Source organism: Zootoca vivipara, chromosome 7 (assembly GCF_965207765.1).
Source record: "Zootoca vivipara chromosome 7, rZooViv2.hap1.1, whole genome shotgun sequence".
NCBI classification, from domain to species: Eukaryota; Metazoa; Chordata; class Lepidosauria; order Squamata; family Lacertidae; genus Zootoca; species Zootoca vivipara.
In genome coordinates this window covers 66,390,806-66,403,679 of record NC_142590.1, presented here as the reverse complement: position 1 = coordinate 66,403,679, position 12,874 = coordinate 66,390,806, and the positions used below count along the sequence as shown (strand labels likewise).

General features: G+C 40.4%; 1 protein-coding gene across 1 annotated transcript; it reads right to left on the bottom strand.

Annotated features, from left to right (window-relative positions):
* Positions 1-4,991: 4,991 nt before the first annotated feature.
* Positions 4,992-12,666, bottom strand: LOC118088472 (uncharacterized). The gene is made up of 4 exons (XM_035122165.3): positions 12,424-12,666; positions 11,009-11,107; positions 8,064-10,805; positions 4,992-6,902 (listed from the first exon to the last, which is right to left on the bottom strand). Exons 2-3 carry the CDS (start codon positions 11,100-11,102, stop codon positions 8,074-8,076), a joined length of 2,826 nt encoding a protein of 941 aa, XP_034978056.2. The 5' UTR covers positions 11,103-11,107; positions 12,424-12,666; the 3' UTR covers positions 4,992-6,902; positions 8,064-8,073.
* Positions 12,667-12,874: the final 208 nt, after the last annotated feature.

Genomic DNA, 12,874 nt, shown 5'->3' with positions numbered 1-12,874 from the left:
TGGCACACATTTATATGCCAGTCTCACTCACTGACATGAATGAAAAGAGAGTAATTATATTTCATTTTGTTGCCAATTTACTGTCTCTTCTCTGGGCTACAAAATTACACGCAAGGTATCTTAGTGATTACTATACCACAGTAGGCAATCCTACTACAATTAGAGGACAGTTGTAGCAATTGTCAAATACCAGTGTTATTAACAAGCCCTGACCATGACTGGAAAAGGGATAGGGGAGAAATCAGCTATAGATATGTTTTGCTCTGCATTTCAATCTGACCACACAAGTTCTGATCTTTTGTATAGACTCTATTCTGTTCCCTTCCTGAATGGTAACATCCAATGCTGCATCTGCTGCTGACTTTTGTTATCATAGAATCATAGAATCATAGAGTTGGAAGAGACCACAAGGGCCATCCAGTCCAACCCCCTGCCAAGCAGGAAACACCATCAAAGCATTCCTGACAGATGGCTGTCAAGCCTCTGCTTAAAGACCTCCAAAGAAGGAGACTCCACCACACTCCTTGGCAGCAAATTCCACTGCCGAACAGCTCTTACTGTCAGGAAGTTCTTCCTAATGTTTAGGTGGAATTTTCTTTCTTGTAGTTTGAATCCGTTGCTCCGTGTCCGCTTCTCTGGAGCAGCAGAAAACAACCTTTCTCCCTCCTTTATATGACATCCTTTTATATATTTGAACATGGTTATCATATCACCCCTTAACCTTCTCTTCTCCAGGCTAAACATACCCAGCTCCCTAAGCCGTTCCTCATAAGGCATCGTTTCCAGGCCTTTGACCATTTTGGTTGCCCTCTTCTGGACACGTTCCAGCTTATCAGTATCCTTCTTGAACTGTGGTGCCCAGAACTGGACACAATACTCCAGGTGAGGTCTGACCAGAGCAGAATACAGTGGTACTATTACTTCCCTTGATCTAGATGCTATACTCCTATTGATGCAGCCCAGAATTGCATTGGCTTTTTTAGCTGCTGCATCACACTGCTGACTCATGTCAAGTTTGTGGTCAACCAAAACGCCTAGATCCTTTTCACATGTACTGCTCTCAAGCCAGGTGTCTCCCATCCTGTATCTGTGCCTTTCATTTTTTTTGCCCAAGTGTAGTACTTTACATTTCTCCTTGTTAAAATTCATCTTGTTTGCTTTGGCCCAGTTGTCTAATCTGTTAAGGTCATTCTGAAGTGTGATCCTGTCCTCTGGGGTGTTAGCCACCCCTCCCAACTTGGTGTCATCTGCAAACTTGCTCAGGATTCCCTCAAGCCCATCATCCAAGTCATTGATAAAGATGTTGAACAAGACTGGGCCCAAGACAGAACCCTGTGGCACCCCACTAGTCACTACTCTCCAGGATGAGGAGGAGCCATTGATGAGCACCCTTTGGGTTCGGTCAGTAAGCCAGCTACAAATCCACTGAATGGTAGCATTGTCTAGCCCACATTTTACCAGCTTCTTTACAAGAATATCATGGGGCACCTTGTCAAAGGCCTTGCTGAAATCAAGATAGGCTACATCCACAGCGTTCCCTTCATCTACCAGGCTTGTAATTCTGTCAAAAAATGAGATCAGATTAGTCTGACATGACTTATTTTTCAGGAACCCATGCTGACTTTTAGTGATCACAGAGTTTCTTTCTAGGTGCTCACAGACTGTTTGCTTAATGATCTGCTCTAGAATCTTTCCTGGTATTGATGTCAGGCTGACTGGGCGGTAATTGTTTGGGTCCTCTCTTTTCCCCTTTTTGAAAATAGGGACAACATTTGCCCTCCTCCAGTCTGCTGGAACTTCGCCTGTTCTCCAGGAATTTTCAAAGATTATTGCCAGTGGTTCTGAAATCACCTCTGCCAGTTCTTTTAATACTCTTGGATGTAGTTCATCTGGCCCTGGAGACTTGAATACATCTAAACTAGCCAAGTATTCTTGTACTACCTCCTTACTTATTCTGGGCTGTGTTTCCCCTGCTGAATCATCTGCTCCATATTCTTCAGGTCGGGCGTTGTTTTCTTTCTTGGAGAAGACTGAGGCAAAGAAGGCATTGAGGAGTTCTGCCCTTTCTCTGTCCCCTGTTTGCATTTCATCATCTTCTCCTCTGAGTGACCCCACTGTTTCCTTGTTTTTCCTTTTGCTACGGACATACCCATAAAAGCCCTTTTTGTTGCTTTTAACCTCTCTGGCGAGCCTGAGTTCATTCTGTGCTTTAGCTTTTCTGACTTTGTCTCTACACGTGCTGGCTATATGTTTGAATTCCTCTCTGGAGATTTCCCCCCTTTTCCATTTTTTGTACATATCCCTTTTAAATCTTAACTCAGTCAAAAGTTCTTTAGATAGCCAGCCTGGCTTCTTTAGGCACCTTCCATGTTTCCGTCTCATTGGTATTGCCTGAAGTTGTGCTTTTAATATCTCCCTTTTAACAAACTCCCAACCATCATGAACTCCCTTCCCTTTTAGTATTACTGTCCATGGGATTTCACCCAGCGTTTCCCTAAGTTTTCTGAAGTCGGCTTTCTTAAAGTCTAGAATTTGGACCTTAGTATGCTTGGTTGCTCCTTTCCGCTGGATAATAAACTCCAGAAGAGCATGGTCACTCCCACCTAATGATCCTGCCACTTCTACCCCACTAACCAAGTCATCACTATTGGTTAGGACCAGATCTAAAATGGCTGATCCTCTTGTTGCTTCTCCCACTTTCTGGACAATGAAGTTGTCTGCAAGGCCAGTGAGGAATCTGTTCGACCTTATGCTCTTGGCTGAGTTTGACATCCAACAAATATCAGGATAGTTGAAATCCCCCATTACTACTATCTCACTTCCTTTGGAATGCTTGGCCATCTGTTCCAGGAAGGCATCATCTGTGTCCTCAGTTTGGCTTGGGGATCTATAGTAAACTCCCACAATGAGATCACTTTCAATCTCAGCCACATTAAGAAAAGTAGTTAGCTCAATTATTGAAGGCTTCCTTCATAAGCAAATAGGGATATTACAACCTCAATCCAGTCTCCATACCAACTGGAGACAAGACCATGCCTACAATTCCATTTTAGAGCAGAGTCAACAGGCTTGCACTCAGAGAAGCGACGTCCCACTCAACTGCTTATCACTTATTGACCTTTCATCCTGCCTCTTACCAGGACTATTAACGGCTAAAATATAGCTAAAGGCCTGAGAAAGAATGCAGTTATCTACAGATCTGTACTCTTTTAAAGTGGCAGCAGCATATACTTCAGCTGTCAGCATGACAGAAGCATGATTGCTGTTTTATGGGTAACAATATTAAAAGTTCTAGTTACAGGTAGGTAGCCGTGTTGGTCTGAGTCGAAGCAAAATAAAAAAATTCCTTCAGTAGCACCTTAAAGACCAGCTTTCGTGTGCATGCACACTTCTTCAGATACACTGAAGAAGTGTATCAGATGTATCTGAAGAAGTGTGCATGCACACGAAAGCTCATACCAAAATATAAACTTAGTTGGTCTTTAAGGTGCTACTGAAGGAATATTAAAAGTTGTCCAGGCTGAGCAATCCAACAAGCAGCAGGATGGGCATCTAAGGATAAACTCTATGGTTGTGTACAGCCCATAGTACGTTATTCTTCTTTTTCATTAAATTATATACAGTACCACTCTATGACCAGACAGATTCTAAGCAGTTTATAAAAGAAACACCAGTTGCACAACATTCTTAAAAAACACAATAATGAAAATACACAATAATTATACCATGATATATAAAATAATTTCACTAAACCCCCTCTAAAATCCCACTAAAACATTAAAAGATAAATATCCATGATTAAAATATCTGGGAAACCATCTCATTAGAACAGCACAGCAACTAAAAGAGAAACTAAAAGATGAAAATGCCTGCGTAAATAGATAGATCTATCTTCAAAACCTGCGTAATCTGGAGTGGTTTTGTCAATAGGCCTCCTCGCTGCATCATTCTAAAACGAGATAAAGGCTTCCACAGGTTTATCAGCTTTGGCTACTGAAAAATCCCCCAGCACATTCAGAAATCCATCAGATTCCATAAGTCTCTGGCAGCTGACCATTCAAATTGTTCCTCCATCCCTACAAAGGGAGGCCTGGCACTGTAAATTCAAACTTTACCTGCTTGTAGTCTTCCTATGACACTTCTATCCCTCCAGTATCCAAACCACCTCCCCACTTGTCCAGAAGACCAGATTTAGTGTCCCCCCCCCTGCTATCTTGAATTATCAACAGGATGATTAATGCTGCTGTCCTAAGCACACAGTAAAGTTCACTGAAATAGCCCAGGGTAAATATTTTTGATTGTGGCATAAAAAATAAGAGAATTTTAATATTACAAAGTGTGTTTAAACGTTTAGAAACTTAGGTGGTTCATACTATGAGACAAATTATTTTTATGAAGTTTCCTGAAAACTTAGAAATCAGAAGAAATCTGAGAAAGGGTCTAATTTACTTTTCACCTTCACCCTGTAGAGTGTTCTGCAAGTGTTTTTTCTGGAGTGCCTGTTCTCTTTTACCATGTGTAGTCTGGATAGTGTAAACAAAGTAGTCTGTGGCAGGGATCTGGAGAATAAATGGTCCTGCCTTAATGGGCTTTGTGTGGTTGTAATTAGATGGCTTTTTGACCCTATCCAGTTCTGATAATAATTTGTAATCCTAAATCTAAATCTAAGTATAGTGCTATTTTAATTCTATTATTCTATCCAAGTGTAGAATCTGGCCAGGACAAGAATCTTTCCTCCTCCTCCTCCTCCTCCTCCTCCTCCTCCTCCTCCTCCTCCTCCTCCTCCTTTGCAAGTGTCTACCTTTATGACTGAGAAAACTAACTTCAAAGTGTGAGTGAAACTTTAGCAGTTAGAGGTAGAGCAGATGATTTCAAATGATTTGGACGGTGTATGGGTTGTTTAGTGAGAATCTGTTATGTATAAGATCACAAACTATTCTAGAGTAGCTGAAGCAAAACAACAGAGCAACCCTCCATCAAGTTTTTTTTTTGGGGGGTGGGGGGGCAATGTGGCCAATCTACCATAACAAACAGACCATGTTAATGATGATGTCAGCAGAAGAGTGCTGTAAATTCTAGTAATATTTATCCAAACTAAAGGACATGCATTATGAGCATGTGGAATGCACATTCACTATGACATTTCACGCTTCTCTGAATGTAGAAATACAGATCTCGGCTCAAAAGGCACACAAAAATTTGTATGAAAATGCCTATTTTAAGCTAAAATACATTTAGAAATGTGTAATCTGAGAAAATAAGATATTTAAATACAGTACACATTTTCAATGCATTTAAAAAAAATACAGATGAATGCGGACAAATAATGATCACCTGTGAAAACAACATACCGATAGATAAGAGGTAGACTGATCTCTCCATCCATAGCTTCACATTCCTTTAAGTAACTAGTGATTTAAACAGAATCTCAGCAAAAGAGTATAAATTCAACAGAACAGCTGAAACCATCAGTCCATAACATCCACTTTTATCACACTGTAAACCTAAATAGGATCATAGTGAAGTGATGTGAAGCAATTGATTAGTCACAGCTAGTTGCAAAAAGTGAATTTCAACCATACTGAATCCTAGACCCAGAAAACCTAATGCATAAGCATGCACATCAGCTGCAGTTTATATAATTCATGACCAAGTGAATTTACTAGCTACATTGATCTGCATAGGCTGGTAATGCTGCAAAATCTCTTCTATTAATCTCAGGTCTCCTGCAAAGCTAATTGAGTAAAGCTATCTTACAGGACCAGTGTGCAGATTATAAAGTTTAGCGACTGAAACAAGAAAAAGAAAGTTTCAAATAATATTGTAAATACTGAAGAATAATCCTGTAAAGATGGGGGTTTTGCCTTCATATACTGCCATCATGTGGGTGCTACAAGGTAATGCAGAAAAGTCTACTTGCACATCTACCGTACTTGATGATACAAAAATTGATCATGAGATTCAGGATTCATGAACTGGGCATTCATAACTAGTGAATATAGTCGCATGAATCTTACATGCAAACTGGCAGGGAGCACTGGAGAAAACAGAAGGAAACACTGACTGCCAAACTCCTGCTTGACAGCATTTCACTAGCAGGTCAGAGGTAAAAAGCTTTTCATCCAATATTCCTGTTCAGGGAGAACATGCTTTCAAGGAGAGTTAAGTCCACTGAACTATCTGGGACAGAACTAAAGAAAATATGATCTTCTAGGCTCTAATCTAGGAGCAGCCAAATATAATGTTGCACTCCAAACTCCCATAAGTTCCAGCCATAGTCAGGGATGGTGGGAGCTGAAGTCCAACATCATCTGGAGGGCACATTGGCTATCCCTGCCTAATGTGTATGCCATAAATCTGCTAGTCTTCAAGATATCACACAATACTTCATTGCTTTTGCTGTATTAGACTAATATATATACTTCTGCAGTTTACCATAAACAATATGTATTATTGAGCATTTTTCAGTCACTTTCATTTTGGCAGAAAGTCCAGTTCTGGGGGAAAGCAAGGTTGCTATGCTAGAGTGCCAAATAAATTTCAGTTTTGTAACCTGAATTTCCCATTATGTGACTGAACCACAATCCAAAACAGCAACAATTTAGAAGCATTCTTATTCTCCTCGTATACCAAACAGTTTATCCTTCTTTGCTTGGTGGGGAAGCTGTGATGCAGTATCAGCATGAGCTGCATGTGTCACTATTTGGCGACAACTCATTGTGACTGTCCTTTGTGGGTCTTCATTTATTGATATTCACTACAAAGCACATACCAACATACATCAACATTTCATTTTTCAAACCACTGACTTGTCATTGAAAACAACTGTACCAACTTCTTTTTTTACAGCGTTTGTGGTTTCCATCGAGCCTTTTCCATCCTTGGTTAATATGTGAAGATCCCTAATAAAAATAAACAGCACAAGTGAGTACCCTGTACTTTTAAAGCTGACAACCAATTGTATGTTAAATGTAACTTTGGCAGAGCAATCTGTAGGAAGCCAGCAGAATTTATGCCATCTTAAATTAGGCCATTTTATCCGTATTCCAAACTCTATTGAAGAGTTGGGGTTACCAGTGGCTAAGCCGGCCTGAGGGAAAACAAGCCTTTAAAATGAGTTGTTGTTTTTACACCACCCACGTCGCAAGTGTAAGTTCTGCTGAGTTGCAAGCCTATGTCACCAAGCTGAAAGGAGTCTGGAATAGGTTTAAGTCTCCCCATGCCCTGTTCCCACACTTTTGCTTTAATCCCAATTAGTACTTTTAATGGATAGGTTGGCAGAAAATAAGTTAAGTCTTAATTTCAATATTAGCACTGTATATTTTTTTTAGAATGCCATTGTACTATGGACAGTAATAGCTTATACCATGTATAGTGTACATTCTCAATGGCAGCCTGATGGTTCTAGAATTATCTTTTATTGAATATTTGCCCAACTGGTTTTAAACAATTTATTAAAAACATTTTTATCAAGCCTTTCCCCCACAATGTGAAACTTCTGAGACAACTCATAAGCTATCCAAACAAATACAAATAGTAAAATATAAGAAACAAATAACTAAAATTAAAAATCTGAGCTGGAACTTAGCTGATAAGGTTAAACTAGGGTCCTGGTCTTCATTGATAGGTAGAAAAGTTCAAATAAGAAAACACAATTTGCAGAGTTATTAGTTCAACAAGAAATGCATATGACCTTCCTTAGACAGTCATAAAGTCTTTGATCTAATTTTCACTGAAGTGGTACATCTGTGTTAGGGCTACAGGTTGGGGTTCACAAGATTTAATGCTTTTGCATAAGAAAAGAAAAATCCCAGTCAATAGAAAACTAGCATGTCAGAGAGAAATCTGGGATGGAAATGTTCTCCTCACTATCTAGTTTGCTAAACAAAAAACCTTTTCTTCTACAGATAAACATGCAATTTTGTGAGCATCATTTGCACCCACTTTCTCAGTGACATTGGGGGGGAAATAATTGCAGATCAGAAAAGTAAAGTACTGTATGTCTATATCCTTCCAACTTGATAGCCACACATATATCAAAAAATAAATAAACGAATACAAACCTGAGTAAGGTTATATTCTGTTCTCATGGAAATCACACCTGTTTCCCTTATACGTATCAGTTTGGTCAACACAGAAAAGAGGGATTTCTTGGGAACATTTGCACCGGCTTCTAGTCCCCTTTCCAGGGTCCACTAGAAAAACACTCTCTCTGTTTAAGCAGTTCTTTAGCATTTGATGATTTAAGTCAAGATGTTCTTTAACAGTGTTCTGGCAGCATGTACAGCCTGAGCATTCAGAGTGATAAACAGGTGCCTGATAGCCATAATTAGAAAGTGATGCATTTTGTGTACCTGTCACTTGTGAATGACTCGGTCCTATATGGAAGCTGACATTTTTTCTTTCACCTCTTTTCTGTGTCTTGTTTCTCTCTACAACATTTTCTCTCAAGTTCTTCCTAGGACATCCATTCTCAAAGTAGGACTGTACTTTAATAAAATGATTTCTTGCCACTTCTTGTGGATCATGAAAACAACAACGACAACTAGCACAGCAGTCTTCCTGTGTGTTGAAGGTTCCTGCATGGGAATTCACCCTGTTGAATTCAGTCATATTGGCTCTCTGGTTAATATTGGGGCTTCCTCTAGCTTTTTCCTTAACCAACTCTGAAATATCATTGGGGAACAAGCCACATTGAGACATAGTTCCACATGGGCAGATTGAGTGCTTCCTAGGGGCTAAGCCTCCACCAGCCATCTGGACAGGTCCAAAATCCATTTTTTCCATACCTATATTTTTAAGCATATTCATTTCGTTGGGTAGCTGCACTACTTTAATATTTGCACAAGGAGAATGAGAATTGCTACATTTAGCATCAGAATAGGATAGTGCAGGACTCCAAGTGCCTCTTTCAATTTGCATACAGGGAGCAGATGAATGCCTCCACTCATTTGAAAGAGATAGTGCAGTAGGAAGTGGAACTGGACTATTCCTTGAACCTGGAAGAAGTGAGGCAATGGAATTTCCATCAGTTGGGGTGTGTGGAGTGCGTATCTCATTCCTCGTTATATTTGAACTATCCAGAGTGGGAGAAACCCCCCCTTTACAGTTTTCACATGGCTTCTGTCCTCCAGTCCAACCTAAACAATAGTTCAGTATGTTTCGCATCTTTGAATTGCTGTTCTTTCTTACTGGAGAAATATATTGGAGATTCTCAAAATGGCTTCTAGGATTTGGATTTCGCAGGCAACAGGAGGAAATTCTAGGAGTTACTTTGCCACCCCCAGTTCGTTTGCAATATTTTCTGTGAACACTTCGGAGCGTTTCAGAATACTTTCCTTCAGAATGCAAATCAACAGCTAAATCAAGCAATGGGCTGCAGGAACATTTAGTAGTCTGTGTTAAGGGTACAAAAAATGGTTTGTTTATTTCGGCTGCTTGAGGGTTTTGGTTCATAGGTTCAGTATCCAAAGCCTTGGACCACTGAAATTTGGAAGCATGAGGTTTGGTTCGCAATTTTCTGTCCTTCTGTACTTTTGTGCTTTTGGTAAATACAACAGATTTCACAGGCCTGGATGCCTTCAGTTGAACTTTCTGAACTTCAGAAGTCCTATGAACAGGGGTAACCTTGTAACATGGCAATGATTGGACAAAGTAGTGAGAAGACTGAGTTGTGTGTGAATGTTTCAGTGATGGAAAGAACCCACTGGAAGACAAAAGTTCCAGTGAAGATAGCACTTGATCAGAATCACTGTTGAAGCTTCGGGATTCAGATGGCTCTGTATGAGTTGCCAGAGGTTGACTAGCTTCCGATAGCACTTGATCAGAATCACTGTTGAAGCTTCGGGATTCAGATGGCTCTGTATGAGTTTCCAGAGGCTGACTAGCTTCAGATGATTCAGCATGGGAGGCAAGAGATGGTCTGGACTCATCAACCAAAATTTGTGAAAGTCCTACCAGTTTTATAAAAGGTGTATTATGTTTTTCCTTCTCTGTATCTGAGTGTACAGAACTTGGAACAATAGAAATACGCAACTTCTTAAACAACTGGTTACACTCCGGGCCTTTAAATTTAAAAGCTAAAGCATGCCTCTGTGAATCTTCTTTTCCCACCCTAACATTTGAAGAATTACCAACTCCTTGTGATGAACCAGATGGATTTCTATATGCTGCTTCTAATACCAAAGAAATAACAAGTCCTCCAGAACTAGGGTGCAAATAGATTTGCTCAAGTGTCTGGGGACTGTGAGTTTTATAAGGAATTTCTGAAGAGTAATCAGAATTGTCTTTCACCAGTTCATTAGAATTTGTCTTTTTACTGAAAATACTTTCAGTACTGTGAAATATTATAGCTTTCCTGTTTGGTGTCTCTTCTACTTCAGAATGTATTCCTGGTTGTTTGAAAAATTCACAGACAGCATTTCCCCCAGCTTCCGTTTCTTTGCAAGGAAATGAAACTTGCACAGCTTTGTTCTGCTTTGAAGTGGGATAATAATCAGTTGATGGATGATTTTTATGTAGCTTATCAAATGCATAAGCTTCCTTAATTGTATAAAAGGTTTGTTCTTTTTCTGAATTCTTAGTAACAGTCACATAAGGGATTCTACAATTTAAGTACAAATGGTCTCTACAAGACCTGTCAAGATCTGGAAATATTTTGGATGAATAAGCTTTTGACGGCTGACCATTTGTCTGACAGTCCTTAAAGTTTAATTGCAATATAGATTCTGGAGATAATTCCACTTGAAACTGTGTATTGTTCTCTAAATGATGTAGAAAGGGGCTGTTTTTGCAGTCAAGTGAGTCTGGGGAAAAAGAAGAAAACCTATCAACTCTAAAACATTATTTCTGAACATTACAAAAAACACACCAAAGTTATAGTTTTCAAAAGCAGTTAACAGAATCCATCATTATAATGCCAGCAACAAATTGACCACTATAGAACTTATCTATTAATAGAGTTAATAATTTAGAATAAAGGTACTTCTTTGTCTGGTCTTCAGTTTACCTTTGTTGGTTTGTGTAAGACTTTCCTCCAAACAGTCAGAATAAAAATTATGTTCACTTTCTGTGTCAGACCCTGCTGAGTTCTTGTTGGACATATCACCTAAAATGCAAATATAGCATGACTAGTCATTATAAACTAAAACAAATTTTGAAAAATACATGCCAGAATATACTCCTCTTAAAAATATTAATGTAGATTTTATTGGACCTTTTTAGGATGGTACACAATATTTTAACTAACCACTACACCACCTTGAATTGGTCCAATATAATTTTATCTTTTTATATTTTTTACCCATTTGGACCACCCTACAACCACCTAAAAGGTTTATTTAAAAATGTCATTTAAAATGTTGCATTGTAAATCAAATGGCTAAAGAGCCTGGTTATGTACTTCAACTTCCAGAGTGTGTGACAGCAAACATAAACATGCTTACAGGGTGGTGTAGGTAAAGGTAAAAAAGGGTAAAGTTTAGGTCCAGTCAAAGGAGACTATGCGGTGCGGTGCTCATCTCACTTTTCAGGCTGAGGTGTGTCAGTTCCACTGAGATCAACAGAACAGGCCCTTGCTTCTCTAAGGGGCCTTGCACCTGCTGTTTATATTGAAGAACAACAAACCTATCTAATCATCTTTCCCAGCTTTATCATTATCATTTATATAGTACAATTTACATAGCATGGCAAATATAGTACAAAAAGACAGGTTACTTCCCTGAGAAACATAGTATCATATTCAACACAAGGAAACAACAAATAAAGGAGGCAGATTGTAAACCCGAGGGCAGGGAGTGTTAGCAATCTTTTGCACTTCACTGTAAGAGCCTTTTTTGGCTAAAGAGCAGAATAAAAATGTTTTAAACAAGAGAAGCAATATGCGGAAATTTCAATTGCACATGCTTCATTGCACATTAGGGCATGAGAATCGGTGTGCCAAGTAAAGCAAAGGCGGGGTTGGAGTGATTTTCATCTGAAGGACGTAGGATAGCATTGTGCAGGTGCACTGGGAGATAATTCTAAGCATTCATGGGTCAGGACATACTTTTGGAGGTCCAGGAGACCTGCAGACGGTGGATCAGCCAAGATCAATGGCTATCAGAAGAGTGAGGAAGGAAATGAAGCAACAACAAGACCAAGGGCTTTCACGCCAGGAGCTTGGACTTCCTTCATAGAAGGCAGATACAGTACAGTACTGAGCTTTTCTTTTTGGCAAAGCTGTTGACGTATGGCAACCCTACCTAAACCGAGAGGGAAAAAGGTTCGCAGCCAACCCGCGTTGGCTTCCCGTCCCGTCTCTCACCCGCAGGTGGCTCTAAGCAGCTCCTCCCTCAGCCCCTGCTGCGGGCCTTCCCTTGGCTCTCGGGGAGACACGCGTGACGCCAGAGCCCCTCACGACAATGGGGACTGGCACCCGCATACCTCTGTGACGAGGCGCCCGTGTCTCACGACCCTCTCCTATAACCAGTCCCAATTATTTATCTCGGCTTCCTTTCTAGTTAACAAACGGCGGCTCCAGCAACAGCCAGAGGCTTAGCTCTGGCCCTCTCCGTGTTGGGGGAACGGCCCGCCGCTCCTCCACCCGCCCTGTGACACCTATATTCCAGCGACAACCCCGACTCCATCCCCATCCTAACACCGACTGAGTCGACTACATTCAAATATGGCGCCCGCCCCCTGCCGGGAAACTCCTGACGGGCGAACCTTGCGCAACCTCAAAAGGGGCGGGGCGGGGTAGAATAGCACGAGCCGCCTTTTTCATTTGCATTGGCTCCGCCTCTCTTTTTTCCCTATCCTCCCCTCCTTGCAGTTTTCCAACGCGATTAGATGAGGCTCCTGCCAATCAGCAGGAAAGGACGCGTCGGCTTCTCGA